This window comes from Perca flavescens, chromosome 17, assembly GCF_004354835.1.
Source record: "Perca flavescens isolate YP-PL-M2 chromosome 17, PFLA_1.0, whole genome shotgun sequence".
Taxonomy (NCBI): Eukaryota; Metazoa; Chordata; class Actinopteri; order Perciformes; family Percidae; genus Perca; species Perca flavescens.
Window position 1 is genome coordinate 21,331,717 of NC_041347.1, and position 21,881 is coordinate 21,353,597.

General features: G+C 42.5%; 1 protein-coding gene across 2 annotated transcripts in view; it reads left to right on the top strand.

Annotated features, from left to right (window-relative positions):
* Positions 1-21,881, top strand: part of adam12b (ADAM metallopeptidase domain 12b) — a 104,003-nt gene that overhangs the window by 56,546 nt on the left and 25,576 nt on the right. For both annotated transcript variants that reach the window (XM_028603889.1, XM_028603888.1), the window contains 5 exons: positions 14,205-14,382; positions 17,585-17,674; positions 20,195-20,390; positions 20,510-20,618; positions 21,062-21,260. In XM_028603889.1, coding sequence (XP_028459690.1) covers positions 14,205-14,382; positions 17,585-17,674; positions 20,195-20,390; positions 20,510-20,618; positions 21,062-21,260 — 772 coding nt within the window. The remainder of the gene's footprint in view (positions 1-14,204; positions 14,383-17,584; positions 17,675-20,194; positions 20,391-20,509; positions 20,619-21,061; positions 21,261-21,881) is intronic.

A 21,881-nucleotide genomic window follows, 5' to 3' on the forward strand; every position in this document is an offset into this window, starting at 1 on the left:
CACAGACTCATCCACCACAAACAAATAAACCATAGCCTGTCCCACACATTAATGATGTTAATGTGGATTAGTCCAATTTTGAGAATATAATGTAGCAGGAAAGGTTGCCAGATCTTATAAAACTTTCGCTGTGAGCTAAGAGTAGTATGCTGTAGCTGTTTGAGTTTGAGGTGTGCCATTACATCCTCCAGAAAGTTTTTATGAGATGGCGCCGCGGTGCAGTCTTTTTTCATTTGAGGCGAATCTGTCGTCAATCAGGCCATTAAGTAGGCCGCAACTGTAGGTTTGTTAGCTTTGAGCTAGGCTATCAGAATGTTAAGATAAAAAATGATGCTACATGGATTTTAAAGTGTATTAAAATCACCTGTCCAAAAATCCTCCAGTGGCAGACAGGACCAAAACATATGGCTGTGGGTGCCCAGATCACACCCGCAACCCTCATCTAGAGTTTTGTTAATTTGCTGCTGGTCAGATGGAGCCTGTGAAGTACTTTAAACTGTAGTTTTCCGTGCCTCCATGGAATAAACTATATAAAGATAAATTGGCCAGGGATCTGTATCATGATTGTTTGTGTATGTTATGTGTTTTAAATTACTATTGGCTGATATAAAGTTATAGCGTTTTTTTCAGTATCAACCTAGAACTCCAGTATCCATTAGGCCAAGAACCCCTTAGCTGTAAGAGAGACAGAGCAGGGTCCCCCTACTACTAATATTGTATAAAATGAAGTTGCATATTTAACTGGGCCTAAAAGAAAGTGTAGGGTGGCCTAACGCCTTTATACGTACCTTTTTAGTGCATAGAATACTAAGCTAATAAAATAGTAATTGTCAGCATGATTTTATAAATCATCTTTTAATGTTACATGTACATGTGGCACATTGAATCCTTAGGATATACTGTATCTATGGATGGCTATCTTAGTGACTACCTTACCTCTAGGTCAGTAAGCCTATCATCAGTGGGGATTTATATTTGATAATAATATGTTGGATTCATGTTAAGACATTTTAATTTTTGAAAAAACTTAAAAAAAAAAAAAAATATATATAATTTGGAGGCCCCCCTGCAGTGACTCTGGGGTCCCTGTTGAAGATCTCTGCGTTAGGCTATAGAATGAGCCAGACCACTTGCCAAGACATTTCTGATACTGTGAGCCGAGCTCCTCTTCCCATTGCACCCTAATGTGTTCTAAGGGAGAAAATGTGTGGTATGAAAGACACGGTTAAACACGTGGGGAAGTTTATTAGGTGGACAAACAGATGAGAACTAGAGCTGGGCAATATATCGATATTATATTGATATCGTGATACGAGACTAGATACTGTCTTAGATTTTGGATATCGTAATATGGCATAAGTGTTGTCTTTTCCTGGTTTTAAAGGCTGCATTACAGTGAAGTGGTGTCATTTTCTGAACTTACCAGACTGTGTTCTATTATTTGCCTTTACCCACTTAGTCATTATATCCACATACTGATGATTATTTATCAAAAATCTCATTGTGTAAATATTTTGTGAAAGCACCAATAGTCAGCACTACAATATCGTTGCAGTATCGATATCGAGGTATTTGGTCAAAGATATTGTGATATTTGATCATCTGCATATCGCCCAGCCCTAATGAGAACAGGCTCAATGTATAGACATGTAGAAACCGGTAAATCAAGTTGTTTGCAGTACAGTGGTCTATTCAGAATTACATTCTGAACAATCTGCTAAGGTTTGAGAAGCTGAGCTTGAGTTTAGAGCAATGAGCAGATACATTACAATCTTTGAAAAGTCCCTGTGGATGTGTGATTTTACTGGCACTAATTGTAGCAATTGTCATTAAACACTGACAGAGAGTAGAAGATAAAGGGCCCTATTTTAACGATCTGAAACGCAAGTATGAAACACAAAACGCAAGTAGCTTTGTGGGTGGATCTCGAGCGCTGTTGCTATTATACCGGCGGGATAAATGACTCTTAAATCTAAAATGGATTGGTCTGAAGTAGCTAGGTGTGGTTTGGGCGTAATGTGCAATAAACCAATCAGAGCGTCATCTCACATTCCCTTTAAGAGCAGGCGCGCTTGTTCCATGGCGGATTGCTATTATAATGGCCTGGCGCACGCCAGCGGGAGCTGTCCGAGATGCGGCAAAGTAATAAATGCCCGTCTTGGCCGGGTGGCGATGTTGCTGCGGCCCCTTGGGCGCATCTCCTCAAGTCTGGAGAGGATTGCTGCAGCCATGGAGCGTGGGCCTCCAAATGCACCACCTGCTCCTGTTGTGCCCCTTCCTCCTCCCCCCACTCCATCTCCGTCCACCCGCTCCATCAGGAGCGTATCAGGCATTACTCCCGGACCAGATCCCGCCGTGGTTCAACATCACGTCTCCTTAAGTCCTCTAATATTTCCTCATTTATGTCATCAACACATCCATGATTCATGGAAATGTTTTGTAAATCACAACAAGCCACAAAGAATGCTGTGACTTTTTGAGGACTGTACTGAAGTGCCTTCTGACCTATCCAAACACCTGAAGCGCATTTTCAGTAATATTTTTCTTTGTAATTATGTATGGTTTGCAAAAATGGGAACTGCTGCGTCCGTTTAGATGAGAGAAGTGTATGCGCATTGTGCACACGCTACATTATGGCAAAGCATGCGCCCCTAAAATAGCATCTGAATAACGCGCTATTGACTTTAGACTAGCGCCACTGACTTTAGACCAGGTTTTTCCTGGTCAGTAGTGGATTTGTTTTCTGAAACTGCAAAATAGCACCAAGTAACGTTTGCGCCTGAACACATCTCCTCTTTTCGCTGAACCGCCCCCGGGAGCGCAAATACATTCCCTATTTTACCGACGTGCGTCTGTGGAGGGAAAAGTTTGCTGTGCGTCGGGTGCAAAATAGGAATGATACATGCGTCGGTGTACAAAGGCAATTGCACTGGGTGCAAGATAGGGCCCAAAGACTTCAATTATGTTTGTAAATCAGCAGAGACATAGTAGAAGAAAACCATGGGTGGCTTGTGAGCACATCCTTCAAAAAAGCCACAAAATCTTCAAAATAACACATCAATAATTTAACTTACTATGTACGAGACTTGTTCCAGAAAAACTTGAACGACCTTTTACTACACAAAACTGTGCATGTGTGTGCAGCCTCTGGCAACAGTGAGCTCATCTGCTGTTCTCATGCTACAACATGTATTTCTGAGAAATAACACCACTGGATTCAAGCAGTGTAGTTTTTACGCATTTGGCGTACTGACACGATGACTTTGCTTTAGCTCATCACTGGCCAAAGCTATCTAATGATGTCATGCAGACATTTAGAAAAATAACTACATGATGTAAGTGGGTAAGTTAATGAAACACGGTCACTCCTTTTCAGCACTCTGTGCCATATAATTATGAGATCAGACACATTAATAGTTGAGAGAGGTGATCAGCGACCTTTCATTTTAGAACTCTCCTCTTTTTGCTCAGTAAAGGGTACGGAATAAATCCATACACAGTGTGTATGCTGACATGTTGCATGTCAATATTGTGTTGGTAGACTGACTCCAAGTATCAATATTTCCCTATTATCAATATTTTATTTGCGCATTAACTATTGCCTACTGCAGTCTATGTTTGTACTCAGTGAAGATGAATGCTTTATTTTATGGAGTTCATTGATTTGTATGATGGTGTAGTCAAACAATCTTAGTCAAGTCAATTTGTATAGCCCAGTATTACAAATTTGCCTCAAGGGGCTTTACAATTTGTACAGCATACAACACCGTCTGTCCTTAGATCCTCACTTCAGATCAAGAAAAACTCCCCCAAACATAACCCTTTAAAAGGAAAAGAATTGGAAGAAACCTCACAAAGAGCAATAGAGTAGGGATCCCTCTCCCTGGACGGACATGTTTGTCAGACATGCAATAGATGTTGTGTGTACAGAATAACCAACATAATACAATTACAATATAGACAATTTAAAATGACAAAAATTATACATACAGTAGAATGTAACATATATGAAGAATATGGATCCAGGAGCATGTCAAAATTCCAGCTGTTGTCAACCAGATAGAACCTGAGACCTGAATTCAATTTCATTCACTGCAATAAAAAGTACTGAACTGAGATAAAAAAAATGAAAACTGGAAGATGATAAAGTAAAAAGTCATACGCTGAGTGACCAGTTAATTGCAATACTAATATTTTAAAATTAATATAATACAATGAGCGGTTGCTCATAGTGACAAATTGACGATTAATTACCCTTTCTTTCGTCCTTTGTTTCCTGGTTTTAGCATTTTTCTGTTCATTGTTTCGGTTACACGGTACATAACCTTACTGTTTTGGTTCAAACTCACCGCTCTCATCAACTGGCAGCTGTTTTCAGCACAAAAAAAAAAGTAAAATGTAGAGCATTTAGCAGTTAATGAGCCAGATATTTCCTTCTAAATGCTACATAGCAAAAGGAGAGTAAATATTGGACTTATATGTGTCAGGTGGACACAAACACAACTCCAAATGAATGCTAATATTGCTCTGTATCTGCTTGATGTGTAAATAGGCAATTTGTTGTGTTTACAGCTTATTCCACTGCTTCCAAGTGGCCAAAAAAACAATTAATACTGCTACATGTACTTCCTTTGTTTTGATGTTTGAAATTAAGGGTGAGATATCAACTGTGGTGTCTAGACAATGTTGTTGTCTAGATGATATCAGTTGTGCTGCGTCAGACTATGAGCCATGGAGTTCATAGTCTGAAGTTTGTCATGGGAAACATTTCGGCAGAGTTTCTGAGCCAACTTGAAAGATGAAAAGTATGACTTTAGCTGAGTTCAAGCTTGACTTAGCCAGTTATCTCTCAAATTGAATTTCCTGAACTATCGGCCCAAATTCAGTGTCCTGTTGACAAAACCAATAATTTGACAAACCAATCTAGAATTCATTTCCCCCATCACAGATCTGGTTTCTTTATATATATATATATATATATATATATATATATATATATATATATATATATATATTAGCAACCTCCTTTGACCTTCAGCCCAGATCCCTTCAGAATGTTAAACACATCGTTGTAAAGCGGCATAGCTAGTTTGGCTGTGTGTTTGGGATATTCTCAGCTTAGACTTGCTAATGGAGGAAAGGACAGGCTGCATCTAAATGACGTGATTATCAGTGACGCTGCCAGCTGCGATCAGGGCCAGGGCACACAGAGAGAGATCCGCAGAGAGGTGCTTTATGCCTGGATAGACAGGCGGAGCGAGGAAGCAGTGGTTTTATTTGTCTTTTATCTCCCTCAGTGGTAAAGCAGGAAGAGAAACACAAAGAGAGATAGAGGTAAAGAGACAAAAAGGAGAAAGATGACAATGAAGGAATTGTTTGGGTACACATTAACGTCTATGACAGGCCTATGAGCCATGAAGACTGGCCACGAGAGATTTATGTCTTAACAATGAGTGGAAATTTGAGGAACAGAGTTGGACATTTTGAAGTAGGGATGTCTTATAGAAGTTGAGCTAAGAGTTGCGTCATATGAATGTGGGGAGAAAGCTCAAAAGTACTTTCCTGTGTCTATATGTGTTACTGGGAAGAAAGTGAAGCCCAGCAGGGAGCTGTGGCTGGACTTTGAGACCAAGAAAGGAATTTCTTTGTCAACACAGTAGTTTTTTGCAAGTGAAGTGAGAAGGTACAATATATCATTATATGTGTGCTGAGGAGAGGAGGGATAAAGCTAGTTAGGTTGCCAGTGGGTAAATGTTTGCAGTTAATTTAGCTTGTGTTTTGCTTTTCTTTCTGATATTTAATCACCATAGGCTTCTGCCAGTGATGCAGTGTAACATTTACCGAAAGGTCAGACATGTCTCTCCTGCTTAGCTTGGACTAAATGCATGTCAGTCTGTAGAGCAGCTTAGAGAGCAGTAGAGACAGCTTAATGTCAGTCAGAAAGCCTGCAAATAGAAGAGCTCTCCTAGCCCTCATGTGACCAATGCATCTACTGTTTCCGTCACGTGCTGAGATGATCAAACTGACAGGAATCATCTGCACTGCACATATGGCTTTAGATCCAGGAAAAGCTGCCTGGTGCACAAGAGACTGTATCTCTGCATCGCAGTACAGTGTACAGTTTTTTGTAGCCAGCATGACAAACTTGAGGTGTACGGTTTGGAAGAAGCCCACATTTAGGAGGCAGGCTGTGTCTTAGAAATATGCTATTGAGGTGCATTATGGGAAATGTAGGATTCAGTGTTTTTGGAGCTTGACCCATACTAGGAACAAAAATCTTGGGTATCTCAACGTCTGCTGCTTCAATTTTGACCATTCTATTTTTAAAATCTGCAAGCAAGGTAGAGATGGAGTGACCCTGCCCGGAGGAAGCCCGGGGCCCCCGTCTGGAGCCAGGCCCAGACGGCGGGCTCGTCGGCGAGCGCCTGGTGGCCGGGTTTGCCACGGAGCCCGGCCGGGCACAGCCCGAACAAGCTACGTGGCTCCCATCTCTCCAGCCCATGGGCCCACCACCTGTGGGAGGAACCGTTGGGGTCGGGTGCGATGCCACATGGGTGGCAGTGAAGGTCAGGGGCCTCGACGGACCAGACCCGGGCGGCAGGCGCTGGCTCTGGGGGCGTGGGCGTCACCTCTCTGTGGGGGAAGGAGCCGGAACTGGTGCGGGAGGTGGGGCGCTACCGGTTAGATCTGGTGGGGCTTACCTCACGCACAGTCTCGGTTCTGGAACCATACTCCTGGATAGGGGTTGGACTCTTTTCTTCTCCGGAGTTGCCCAGGGGTGAGGCGCCCGGGCGGGTGTGGGGATACTCACAAGCCCCGGCTGGCGCCCGCTGTGTTGGAGTTTACCCGGTGGGACGAGAGGGTCGCCTCCCCACGCCTGCGGGTTGTGGGGGAAAACTCTGACTGTTGTTTGTGCATATGCACCAAACAGGAGTTCGGAGTATTCGGCCTTCTTGGAGACCTTGACTGGAGTCCTGCATGGGGCTCCAGTGGGGGACTCCATTGTTCTGCTGGGGGACTTCAACGCACACGTGGGCAATGATGGAGACACCTGAGAGGCGTGATTGGGAGGAACGGCCTCCCTGATCTAAACCAGAGTGGTTGTTTGTTGTTGGACTTCTGTGCTAGTCATGGATTGTCTATAACGAACACCATGTTCGAACATAGGGATGCTCATAAGTGTACCTGGTACCAGAGCACCCTAGGCCAAGGTCAATGATCGATTTTATAATCGTTTCATCTGATCTGAGGCCGTATGTTTTGGACACTTTCGGGTGAAGAGAGGGGCAGAGCTGTCAACCGATCACCATCTGGTGGTGAGTTGGGTCAGGGGTGGGGAAGACTCTGGACAGACCTGGTAAGCCCAAACGTGTAGTGCGGGTAAATTGGGAACGCGTCTGGAGGAGGCCCCTGTCCGACAGACTTTCAACTCACACCTCCGGCGGAGCTTTTCGTGCATCCCTGTGGAGGCTGGGGGCATTGAACCCAGTGGACAATGTTCAAAGTTTCCATTGCTGAAGCTGCGGCGAGGAGCTGTGGTCTTAGGATCTTAGGTGCCTCAAGGGGCGGTAACCCACGAACACCGTGGTGGACACCAGTGGTCAGGGAAGCCGTCCGACTGAAGAAGGAGTCCTTCCGGGATATGTTATCTCGGAGGACTCCGGAGGCGGTTGCAGGGTACCGAGGGGCCCGAAGGGCTGCAGCCTCTGCCGTGAAAGAGGCAAAGCAGCGGGTGTGGGAGAAGTTTGGAGAAGACATGGAGAAGGACTTTCGGTCGGCACCAAAGTGTTTCTGGAAAACTGTTCGCCACCTCAGGAGGGGGAAGCGGGGAACCATCCAAGCTGTGTACAGTAAGGATGGGACACTGTTGACCTCCACTGAGGAGGTAATAGGGCGGTGGAAGGAGCACTTTGAGGAACTCCTGAATCCGACTAATACGCCCTCTATGTTAGAGGCAGAGCTGGAGGATAACGGGGATTGTCGCCGATTTCCCAGGCGGAAGTCACTGATGTAGTCAAACAACTACACAGTGGCAAAGCCCCGGGATTGATGAGATCCGTCCAGAAATGCTCAAGGCTCTGGGTGTGGAGGGGCTGTCCTGGTTGACACGCCTCTTCAACATTGCGTGGAAGTCTGGGACGGTGCCAAAGGAGTGGCAGACTGGGGTGGTGGTTCCTCTTTTAAAAAGGGGGACCAGAGGGTGTGTGCCAATTATAGGGGTATCACACTTCTCAGCCTCCCTGGTAAAGTCTACTCCAAGGTGCTGGAAAGGAGGGTTCGGCCGATAGTCGAACCTCGGGTTGAGGAGGAACAATGCGGATTCCGTCCTGGTCGTGGAACAACGGACCAGCTCTTCACTCTCGCAAGGATCCTGGAGGGAGCCTGGGAGTATGCCCAACCGGTCTACATGTGTTTTGTGGATTTGGAGAAGGCGTATGACCGGGTCCCCGGGAGATACTGTGGGAGGTGCTGCGGGAGTATGGGGTGAGGGGGTCTCTACTCAGGGCCATCCAATCTCTGTATGACCAAAGTGAGAGCTGTGTCCGGGTTCTCGGTAGTAAGTCGGACTCGTTTCAGGTGAGGGTTGGCCTCCGCCAGGGCTGCGCTTTGTCACCAATCCTGTTTGTAATATTTATGGACAGGATATCGAGGCGTAGTCGGGGTGGGGAGGGGTTGCAGTTTGGTGGGCTGGGGATCTCATCGCTGCTCTTTGCAGATGATGTGGTCCTGATGGCATCATCGGCCTGCGACCTTCAGCACTCACTGGATCGGTTCGCAACCGAGTGTGAAGCGGTTGGGATGAGGATCAGCACCTCTAAATCGGAGGCCATGGTTCTCAGCAGGAAACCGATGGAATGCCTTCTCCAGGTAGGGAATGAGTCCTTACCCCAAGTGAAGGAGTTCAAGTACCTTGGGGTTTTGTTCGCGAGTGAGGGGACAATGGAGCGGGAGATTGGTCGGAGAATCGGCGCAGCGGGTGCGGTATTGCATTCAATCTATCGCACCGTTGTGACGAAAAGAGAGCTGAGCCAGAAGGCAAAGCTCTCGATCTACCGGTCAGTTTTCGTTCCTACCCTCACCTATGGTCATGAAGGCTGGGTCATGACCGAAAGAACGAGATCCAGGGTACAAGCGGCGAAATGGGTTTCCTCAGGAGGGTGGCTGGCGTCTCCCTTAGAGATAGGGTGAGAAGCTCAGTCATCCGTGAGGAGCTCGGAGAGCCGCTGCTCTTTGCGTCGAAAGGAGCCAGTTGAGGTGGTTCGGGCATCTGGTAAGGATGCCCCCTGGGCGCCTCCCTAGGGAGGTGTTCCAGGCACGTCCAGCTGGGAGGAGGCCTCGGGGAAGACCCAGGACTAGGTGGAGGGATTATATCTCCAACCTGGCCTGGGAACGCCTCGGGATCCCCCAGTCGGAGCTGGTTAATGTTGCTCGGGAAAGGGAAGTTTGGGGTCCCCTGCTGGAGCTGCTCCCCCCGCGACCCGACACCGGATAAGCGGACGAAGATGGATGGATGGATGGATGGATGGTCTCGCAAGTCCCTCAACTTAATGAAAATGCAATACTATTGCTGTAGTACAAATTTAAATCATTAATTTAAGGCCAGTGTTTTAGTTTATTAGTGGGTCTGTCAAATTGCAGAACATGGGCTTGTTTAGGTTGTGTAGTAGTATGATCATATTTTGTTCTATTTGGGATGTGTAGATCATCTGCTGCTCAATTAAAGATAGTGAAAACAGCAGTAGAGGTACTTATGCGTGTGCACATACTGTATGTGCCTGTGGGGAAACAAATTGAGGCTGACATAGGCTGTTTTACTATGAGTAAGTGCTTTTATTGTATATTATGTGCACAAGAACACACATGTACATGGGTGACGTGATACAAATTCCTGCCAGTGGTTTCACACTATTCCACTGAGCTGCAGATGCCGATAATGTGCCAAGATTTGCAGCAATACAGTACGTCAACAAAGATTGGGAAACCGGAGACTGCAAGCTAGTAAACAATATTTAAATACTTCAAAATTGGCATTGCAAATGTTGTATGAGGAGGAAATGCATTAAAGACGTTGGTTAGAGCTCAAGGATGCACTCATTTTGGTGAGTGACACTGACTGCAAACATACCTTTTGTTTGTTTACAAGAAAACTCCAAAGTGCCCCTTTAACCAAATACCCCTCTCTGAAAATCAACAGACAGCAGAAAAAAAGCAGAATGTTTTTTTCTGTCTCTGTGATTTTGCAGCTAAACAAACCGAGTCTATTGCTTGTCAGTGAGATAGCACCACACATTTTCCTCTGACGGTATCACAGATGTATGCGGCTGTAAGACATTGATGAGATTATGATCGTTAACAGTGTGTTATTTACGGTGTGAATGACATATTTGCCTTTCAAACATTACCAACAGCCAGAAAAGAGCTGACTAATTAGATTTTGTATAACTGTTGTGCACAGCCAAATTAGTTCCACCCCAGCAAACTACACCTGGAGAGGGTGCAGGGTTTTATGCTAATATTATCCAGGGAAACCTACACTCTCTGCTCGGCTAATTTCCTGAACAGCAGAGCAGCCGTGTGGTCTCAGCTGTGATAATACACACCTTCAATGTTGGTCATTTGCAGACTGAGATCTGAACATTTAAACTGTGCATACATTATTTAATGCTGAGTTAGGGTGTGTCTTTCTGTATAGACAATTTCGGTTGTGGTATTGTGACTTCTTTTCCTGATAGTGTGAACAGTCTATGGTGTGAACATGGTTGTTATCTTCTAGCCTTTTAATTTCTTTTGACTGACGTATTGCCTTTAAATACAACAGCAGCTTACTATGAGTGATGAAATCCTACATGAAGACACAATTTTATGCCAATGTTACAACAGTTTTGACAGTTTTATGATATATTACAGTTCACCAACAAGCATGTGTCCAGTTGCATTGCTCATTGCACTAAAACATTCAAAATTCTTAGTCAGCATCTGCATCACATACCAAGTGAACACTAATTTAATTTTGTCTTTTCCTGTTCATTAATTCATTTCCGTCCTCCCCCTGAAAGCCATAGACATTCAGCCGATGGCACAGAAACAGTTGGAAAGCATTTGTGCTTATCAGTGTCCGGACAGTAAGCTCCTTTGCTGTCTGGTATGTGCTCATTGAACTGCACCTGGCAGTGAGTGACGGAGAAGCAAGATATTCTTGCAGCATCCCTGGACATTGCGTGAGGCTGACACTGCACCTGTTACCTAGAGGAATGTCAACTACAATTTAGTGGTGCAGCTCAATTGTCAAAGCCCTGTTTGTATACTCAATCACCGGCCACATCAGGACATCGGTTTAAGATAGATCATTTAGAATGATTTCTTGGCTTCCGCCATGGCTGTTGAGGTGCCCTCTGCTTTAAATAAACCAGCATATAAATGATAGAGCACGTCCTAATGGCTCACTTGTAGAGAGTTGTGCTTAATTGGCTTTAAATGTCATTTCACTTCATTCAAACTCCAATCAGTAATATTGCATTAGTTTTTTGTTTTTGTGAGTCAGCTGCACTCAACTTTGGCATTTACTAGCATATAGCATTCTCATTTTACACCATGAAACCAATGGGAGAACTGAACACCATCTTAGTGATAGTCAACACATGCGTGGACAGGTTAACAAAGATAGTGTGCTTTTGGTTTATGCTTAAAGACTGTCAGTGTTTCAGAAGATGAATCAGTCAATAGTCTGCAAAGGGGAGTTAACCCAAAGCTGCCTGTATACTGTATATAGCAATAATTCTAAGTTGTTTTTAAAATTCATGTATACTTTGGATCTTGTGGGTCTAATTTGGTACTAAGAAACCTTGTTTTCTTCAGGGAAGAAATATCCAACTGACAACCTTCCCAACTTCTACCATTAATGCCAGTTTACTGAGAACAGACTTTGTTTACCCGTCATACACATTCCAGCGCCTCATGCAGATTCAAAAGCATGCCTGTGTTTTGTTATCAGTGGCAGCCCATGCTATTTACAAGGGGCATGGTCTGCTCTGTGACGTAGTTGGATCTGCATAATCTGTCTATCCATGACTTTGTGCATGGGTCTCAACGCACAGGGCAGCAAAGCTCTTTTTCTATGTGTGTTACGGTGGTTAAATGGCTCTAACAAGTGGATTATGGGAGCAGACAAAGACAGACAGATAGGTAGATTGGATCTTGGTCAGTGAGAGATGAAAGCCAACACTCAAAGGTGGACAGTCTGAGTGAAGTGGTCGCAGCGGTTTCACCCATGGGTGGCCGTTAGAAGAGGATGTTTTTTCATGTTCCATGTGTTCCATGTTCTCTGGAAATCTGTGTTCTCTTGGGAAAAAAAAGCTGATTTATTTCCCATTGAATGCCTCCACTGTTATCTCCAGTCCCCTCAGGAGGAGCTTCACTATAGTCAAGTAACAGCAGTGAAATATCCATGCAATTGCATCAGCCAAATCCCCCTTAGGCAAAGGCAAAGCATCACACACAAACCTCCCCCTCTGTCCAGCGCAAGGCTCCACAAACATTCTGTGTAATTTTGAATTTTCACAAATCTGCCCCGTCAAGCCGCAAGCTTTGCAGACAGTCTCCATGCCCTGTTGCGTTTGAAGACCCCAGTCAGTCTATCGCTGCATAAGTACGTGTATGACATGTTTCTGTCTTAAGTCAAGTTTTTCAAGTATCCGATGCCAGCTGCCTCTCTCTGTGCCATGTCTGCCAATCTTCTCTGCTATCCATTGCTGCCTCCCACCGCACATCTTCTTTTTGATGCTAGACTATATCCCAATATGACTGTGCTGTGGGCTACTCATTTTGCACCCTAAAGCCTGCTTTTCTGTCAGTCCTTTTGTGAGGCTGCTCTTTTTTGTTAGCTGGCATGAAGCACAAGGTTGAGGGTTGGTTTTGTTAGGATATTATTTTACACTATGTTGTAATGCTGTATGTCCTGTGGCTTTTGTTTCTACTACCAGTGTGTTTAGAGAGGTCAAAACAGGACAAAGGCCTTTTTAAAAGGCACAGTTACAGGTTACATTGTTCATTCAGTGTTATAAATGAATGCCAAAAGCAACTTTTCTGATATGAAATATTATCAATAGCTGCTATTTGTACAGCCACAGATAGATTATGAAACAACGGGTCCCTGGACAAAGACGTGTAAAACCCTCCCATCCCTCCTACAAAGTAGCAAGACACCCAAACTGAAAGAGACACAAAATATCTCTTTGTGGTCATGTTGCTTTTGTGGTTGTTTTGGTTAAGCAGTCTTGTCCATTATTTCATTTCTCCTTTTCTGTCTCTTTGTGGTCATTTTGTGTCCCTTTTTAGTCATTTTGTGTTGTCATTTTACCCCTAATTTTTTTTTCGTTGTGGTCTGTGTCAACCCTATGACCCTACATCTGGTCCATGATTTAATTTCTTGCATAGATGGTTTTCAGTCCCTTTGTCCATGCCTCAGTGTCTTTTGGTCTGTTTCTGTCCCCACTCTGTATAATTATGTTTCTTTTTTGTACTTATCTACATATTATTTTTGTTTTTCACTCTCCATCTCGTTTCCCTATTTATTTCTGGTCTTTGGTTCCTAAACTTGCAAAAGCTCACTCTAGCAGGAGAACCATTCCCCCGGGCTTCACAGCTGTTATTGGCACATCACACAGTTTCATCTTTAAAGTCATAACATTTTCTCGTTTTCAATACAAAATCCAATTTCTTTCCTCAATAAATTAGACATTAGTCCGCCCTTAAGGTAAGCGATACCAGGGAGTGAAATTAATGTGTTAGAAATTATGTGGTTTTGGTCCCGCTATTTTGTCAAAGTTTCACGTACACACATGCTCACACACACAAGTTATTCACATCCAACATACCCCTCTTCACACTCCTTCTCTCCAGTCAGTTGCTTAAATTGTCCCGGTGCCATGATATGCCTCTTGAAAATGTAGCTGCCAGAGAAAATGTTTCTCTAGATGGCCTGTTTATGTATTGACTAGGATTGGAAATCTATTGATGTGGAGAGTTCAAAGGCCTCTTCAGTCCACTTTTTCCAGATCATTTTGGTTTCTAAACAGTAAAAATACACACAAAGCAGGATTTCGTCTGACTCGGGCAAATATGTGGAATTGTTTTCCAAAATAAATCTTGTCATGTCTCTTAATTCTTTCATTACAGTTAATCTTGTTCTTTTATTCTTCTCATAGGTATCCATTCCCAACAGTGTTCAGTACATGCAGTAAGAAGGACCTTGCTGCCAGTCTGGAGAAAGGTGTGGGCATGTGTTTGGACAACATGCCTGAGGTAAAGGTGCTCTACGGTGGCCAGAAGTGCGGCAACGGCTACGTGGAGGAGGGAGAAGAGTGTGACTGCGGGGAGCCAGAGGTGAGACCAGATGCCTTCATCCCAACCTGCTTCAGTGGATTGCATCAGTCTCCAACACTGTGGTTGTATTGGGCAGTATAACTATGTGAATGTGAAACAGTGTGTAACGAAGAACATGTTCTTGCTGAATGAACAACAGTAAAACCACAAAAGCAGATCAGAAAATCAATTACAAGTCTTCGGTGAATCAAGATTTAGTGAAGTGTAGGTAATGTGATTCAGAAGAATTCCATGGGTGGTCCTTTCCACAAAATGTCTAAACAAGAGGCCTGATTTTTCTTAAGTTTCTCATTTCTATTTACAGTAAACTGCTTCCTCAAATTAATATGTATTAATACTCAAACATAAGGAAAGAATGGGTAGAAAGGAATCATGATAAAAAAAAGTCAGTGTGCACTTTTCTTCTTCTTTTCTTGTTAACTTGCTATTCCCCTAAAGACCATTGTCCAGAAAAAACAACAGTGACTGTCCTGTAAGCAATCATCCAGAACCACTGCAAATCTCAACAGCTCCCTCAGAACCCCCCGACAAACCATAACAAACTTTAGGTTAAACTTTCTATTGACATTAACGTTGTTTATGCAGCTTAAAAGCATCAAAACCTGCTGTGCAAAAAAAAGCCTAAAAGCTCAGCATATCACTGTGGCCTCCAATATAAGTGTTTTATTTACATCACACCTTCTCTTAGTCTCCCACATGTGCAGAACAATGCTCTGACAAGCTGCCACAGTGATGTCATGTCCTTGCTGAAAGCCCATTAATCAAACCACTGTCCAACTGTGTGACAAAGGAAACAAACAAAAGTGTAATCGGGTCGAGGCTGAAATAAGCTTTCTTTGGCTTTGCCACCCAAACAACTGGGCACGCTCTGATGCACGTATCCACCCACCCACCCACACACACACACATTTAGTTTCTGGCTCACATACACTGTATGCACCCTGGGAAGTGAAGTGAGAATCAAGTATGGGAAGCAGTATCCATCGGTTGCAACCAGGGCAGCTGTGTGGAGATTTGAGGATGAATATTAGTATACTTAAAAGTCTCAAGATTGATGGATTTCCTGGGAAATTTCAGGTGGTGAAAAAATATTGAAAAATGCCCTTCACAATTCTTCAGATTGCGTGTTTGTCAAACCAACATCTAAAATCCATTAATGTTGTAATCAATTGATGATATAAAACAGAAAAACAGCAAATCCTCTCATTTGAGATGCTGGAACCACTGAGGTGTGGCATTCTTGCTTAAACCTTTTTAAACCTTTGACTGATTAATTGATTATTTCAGATCTTCATCCATTAAAAATTCATATTGCCCCATTTCATTATCTGCTTCTCAAATCTGAATCCTTTCGAATACATTATCAAATATAGTTTGTAACATTTGCAGGTAACTGAAGTTATAATTAACTGAAAAGATTCAGATCATAAAGCCCTTAGATTTTAGTGGCAGTCTGAGTGTAATTAATATTCACGACCTGAAAATGAGATCAGCAGAAGATATGAAAAATGTATTAAATATGTATCTGATAGATTGAAATTAGTTGCCTACTGAATTTTACACTTCATTTTTCACAAGCTGTTTACGCAGAATAGTGGAGGTCACGATGCAGAGCTATTAAGTTGATAAGCTTAAAATATTGATTTTATAAGCATTAAAGTTTAACTAGGAGATTTTGCTGAAATTGACGTAATGCAATCAGCATAATCATTTCTCCAGAGTCTTCACTCCGTTGGTCTTGTTGAACCACAAAAAAACACTTGCAGTCGTCAACTGGTGTTACAGAGTGATGTTACTTTCTCCCCACAAAGTTTCATTTTAGTAATTACCAAATTATTGTTATTATTATTATTATTATTAAATGTTATTTAGCTAGAGGTGATATGATCAGTGATGTTCGTAATTTTAACCCAATAAAGGGATGGTCAGCACCAGCTAAAAAGGCTTAATAAGAAAGAAAAGGTTAGATAAAAGATTTGTTTGCATGTTAGCATTAGCATTGGAGCTTAACAAATCCGGGTATTTTGGCTGAATGTATCAGGGTCCATCCCTAATCAGGACTAACCAGAGCTTTGTTTCTGTAAAAAGACTCATCTTTGAGTGGGCATTTAAGTTTTTGTAATTTTGCTCAACTAACTCTTCAAACTGACTGAACAATTTATTTGATTTTTTAGTTAAATGGTCTTATGACTATGTACTCCATCATTTACAGGCTGTTGGTAGTATTTTAGCGGAGTCATTGTGTTTGACCACCAACAAACCAACTGTATGATTTACATTTGCCAACTCTATCTCTGCCAGCTTGCCCCTCCATAACCTAAATGATGTCACCACAAAGGGCCTGCTTGTTTTATCTGCCAGCCCACTTAGATTGAGGGATGAAAGCAACCTTTTCTCTGCTCTCTAAACAATAGGCTTACGTCAGAGCCAAGAGGTAAACAGCCAGACTCATAAAACCACACATCAACTGAAAATTAGACATTCAACAATCCAGCTGCCTCCAGTTCCCAGCCTTCAACACATCTTTTCATTACCTTAAAGCCCCACGAGAGAAGATAAATGTTAGTGGGAGTTATTTTCTGCGTGATAGCGACAAAGCTGATGTATTTTGGCATCCAATAAAAGATAAACATTGCAAAACCTTCCCCTGAAGTCTTTTACAGCATTCCTCCGCTTTCAACTTTTCCTTATGTGTCCTCTACCTTCTTGTCTGTTTCTGCCAGCTGCCAGCTGATCTTGTCATTGTGGTGAAGTGGCTACAATCTTCGCCTCTTATGGCCTTTCAAACCCAACTCCTGCTCCTGTCCACGGTGCCCTAATAGTCAACTCTGCCACATCTTTCTACTATCAAATCAGAGTTAAAGATCATAACATTGCTACACACAATTTCTATCTTTTTCTCCTCTGCTTCACAGCTCCCACTTTTTGACCCAACATGGGTCATCGCATTAAACACTGGTCCAAAGGTCTTCAGAATTCCCAAATTAGGAGCATATGAGCTTAAGTTAATATGCTTCCATTCAAAGGTCTCTAGGTCAGAGTAAGTAAGGGCGAGAAATCCCGGACAGGAAGTGTGTTCCCCTGACCTGGAAGTCTTGATCTGACAGGGGACCAGCTGAGAGAGCAACTCCAGAGAGAGCAACTCCAGAGCAATGATCAGGTCCACATGTCCAACTATTTTGTTTTCTTTCCCTCATTCAAGGAATGTATGAACCCATGCTGTAACGCCACCACATGTACCCTCAAGGGAGACGCTGTGTGCGCCCACGGACAGTGCTGTGAAGACTGCAGGGTAAGACTTTTCATGCAGGCCTGGGTCTGTCTTGCACATTCTTCTGCCACTTTGGAACTAATTTTTCCCATTTTAAATGCTCTTCTGCTATTCTCATAGCTGAAAAAGTTTTAAAATTGTATTGCCTCTGCTCCTCTGAGTACTGCACAAAGCTTTACTCTGCAAAAATGAACATTTTTAATTTCAAAACTCAAGGGCAAGATCTAAAAACTTCTAAAACTCTGTTAATTCTCTTTGGTAGGTTATTAAGACTCATATGAGTGTGCCCTCATATATACTTTAATATGTCAGATCATTTCATTCCAACTTTGTATATGTATTGTATATATTATATTTTACCTCAATAGGCCAATTTCAATTATGGACAAGTTCACAAGTTTGATTGCAGAAAGTTATTAGAGGTTTTTGCTTTGACATGGAAATCTTTTTACAAAGTATCTTAGATGTGTGTTCTCTCTTTGAATCAGAACATTTGTTGAAGATGATTAAACACATTAATTCCGCTCATTGTGTCCTTAAACATGTTTCTGTACATAACCCCCTTTTAGGGTAAATGGGTCCTTCCTGTGATTTACACAAAAGCATCTTTGACTTTATGGCATGAGCCATCATTAGACATCAACATTGTGTTTTGTTGTTTTATTGTACATACACTAATTAACCAACAGTACGTTATTACGTTATTAAGGTTAAGTGTGTGGAGCACCTTGGTAGCCGAGTCGTAACATAGCATGCCATATAGCTGCAACGTTCGATTCCGGCCTTGGGACCTTTGTTGATTGTCATACTGTCAAAAATATATAATAATCTTGAAAAGAAAATGTGTCTTCTACTTTAGAATGTCTTTGTTATGCACAAAGAAAAGAAAGAACCCACAAAATGCTGTACACAACATCATTATGGAAGATATAAAAATGTGTTTTAAAATCACAATAATCATCACAATACAAATGAAAATCATCCATGCAAACTATTACGGTATGAATATCCAGAAAAACACTTAACATAAAGGATGTGATTGGAAAAATAGAATCAGCCTAATCAATCTTCTCTAAAGTCTCTAAAATATTTGGACTTTAGGACCACCAAAAAGTCCACTCACAGTCCTGTAACCATCAAGGCAGATGATGTGGAATGAATCTCCAGCTTCAAGTTTCTGGGAGTCAACATCACAGAGGACCTCTCCTGGGCTGACAATGCCTCGGCAGCAGTAGCAAACACAAGAACGCCTCTACTTCCTGAGACGGCTGAAGAGCGCTAACCTCGACCAGAAGCTGCTGGTGAACTTCTGTGTGTACGATAGAGAGCATCCTGACAAACTGCATGACATCCTTGTCCAGTAGCTGCACCAAAGCCGCCAAAAAAGCTGTGCAGCGTGTCGTCAAAACAGCAGAGGACATTGTCGGCACTGATTTGCCATCACTTGAACACCTACAAGAGCCGCTGTGTGAAAAGGGCTAAGAACATCGTCAAGGACACTACTCATCCTGGACATGGACTGTTTGAGCTCCTCCCGTCAGACAGACGCTACATATTACCCCGAATATGCACTAATAACTTTTTTCAACTGCCATAACGCTACTGATCTCTGGAAATGGCATGTAATCAGGATGGCAATGTGCAATACAAATGTCGCTGCTTATGTAATACTACTGTGTAATATATCCATGTGGCAATAAGAAAACCTGATGCTATAATGCAGTTTATGTGCACTTATGGTTAGCTCCTAGTTATACAAGGTTAGCTTTTATTCATATATTAATACATTTATATATTTTATTACTTAACTTTTACTTATATTTTAGGCTTATTTTATTATATATTATCTTATGTTGTTATTTTATAGTATATGTTATTCTAGATAGACATATTTATTTTATTATTATTATTAGATTTATTTATATTTATTTAATTGTTCCAGTACTAACGAACATGCATTTTATCACTTTTTAGCACACCCTTGGGCTGTCACAAAGTAATCTTGTTGTTCTACACAATGACAATAAAGTGCTTGAACTTGAACTTAACAATGCTTATTATTAATAGATCCACTAGTGAGAGGCGGGGGACATCATACTTCACGCTCACAGTGGTCATTAATTAAGCCTTCACCTGCAAAACCAGTTGTAAAATCCATCACTGATGCCATCTGTAGACAATTAAGTACAATTTTCTTCCTTGATTTCATTTTTAACCACGCTAGCAGCATGGCTCTATGGATCGCAACATTGGCCACCACTCTGGTCCAGACTGAAAGGTCTCAACGAACATTCAATCGATTACCTTGACATTCATAACTGACATTCATATTTCCTTGATAGTGAATCCTAATGGCATTTCATCTAGCGCCACAATAAGGTTCACATTTTTGGTTCAGAGTGAAATGTCTCAACAACAGTCCTGCCATGTTTAAATGAAGACACAGGACTTTTAACCAAAATCATTGACTTTAACAGATCAGCAATTCTGCAAATTCCATGTCTGAAAGGGCTTACTGTACTATCTTGTATTTGTTCACAGCTGAAACCAGCTGGCACCATGTGTCGAGATTCTAGTAACTCATGTGACCTGCCAGAGTTTTGTACTGGTGCAAACCCTCACTGCCCTGCCAACGTTTATCTGCATGATGGACATGCCTGCCACAGCGTTGAAGGCTACTGCTACAATGGCATCTGCCAGACTCATGAGCAACAATGTATCACCCTGTGGGGACCAGGTAAATCAATGGCTACTAATAAGTTGGACTGTGTACATCATACTCACTTTAATAAGGAAACCTTTCACTTAATTTAGGTGACTATGTTTTGTATGTTACTTGTTTGTCTTTGTATGCAGGAGCCAAGCCTGCCCCTGGGATATGCTTTGAGCGAGTCAACTCTGCAGGTGATCCTTATGGGAACTGTGGGAAGGACTCCAAAGGCTCCTTTGCCAAATGTGATGCAAGGTAAGACTGTGCAGCTGTGTTAGAGGTACAAAGAACACAACTGATTAGCTTAAGTAGCGTCATTAGCAATCTTCATTATTGTGTGGAATCGTGATCTTCAAACAAAAGTTCACATGGGTGAAAAATGTAATTTGAGGAAGATAGCAGCTGATTACGGACTAGGAGAGTATTCATAAATCAGTTCATGCTATTCTTGTAGGCTAATTGTTCTAAAGATCTTTTCCCTTTGGGTGAATTCTGTAATCAAGCTCTTTGTTAATTGATGTAATTGCTTTGATGACCGGAGGACTGAAGCACTGCAGCTCTCTTCAGCAGTCTTTTGTCTCTACAGTTACTTATCTTTGTCAGTGATTGACAGGCCTTTATGTTTGAGGCTTTATTGATTAGGTGTTTTTACTATGTGTCTTTAAATGTTTGTGTGCACGTATGTGTGTTGTATCCAGGGACGCAAAATGTGGTAAAATTCAGTGCCAGGGAGGAGCCAACCGGCCAGTGATCGGAACAAACGCTGTTTCCATTGAAACCAACATCCCGCTTCAAGAAGGAGGGCGTATCCTGTGTCGAGGAACTCATGTTTATCTGGGCGATGACATGCCTGATCCTGGGCTGGTTCTGGCTGGTACAAAGTGTGGAGACGGCATGGTGAGTGATCAGTTTATCATTTAATTGTAAAGAGACATTTAAAGAGGTTATATTTAGACCTTTTTCGGAGCACTGTACACATCAGACAAGAGTACATACAACAGCACACAGTAACAACATACTGTACAATGACAGACCACAGTACACACTCAGGCCTGTTCAGCGAGGCCTATTGTTTAAGGCGGCTATGGCTGTAGGGATTAGGCTTTTCCCAAAGCGAGCCCTTCTCCACCTCAGTGCTTTGTACCTGTGCCTGGAGAACAGTAGGGTAAGATGATGATTGAGTTTGTGATTTCCTGTCCTATTAGGTTGAAATGCGCGCAATGGCCTTATTGTACTGTAGCTCTGCGAGGTCGGGTGTGGGGAAACCAATTATCCTGAAAGCGGTGTTGGTTAGGCGTGTGAGTTTGGCCCAATTAGTATTGGATAACATGTTAAAGCAGCAGGTGAAACATTACGTGATATCCCTGTCTCTGGTGGCTCTTTTTTTGGATGTCATTAGTTTGCTGGTCGCAGCTAGTCTATTATCAAGTGTCACTCCGGGGTATGTAAAACTGTCCATTTCAACTTTTTGTTAATTCTTCTTAGGTAGCACAGACAATGCTCAGTATTTATGATTCA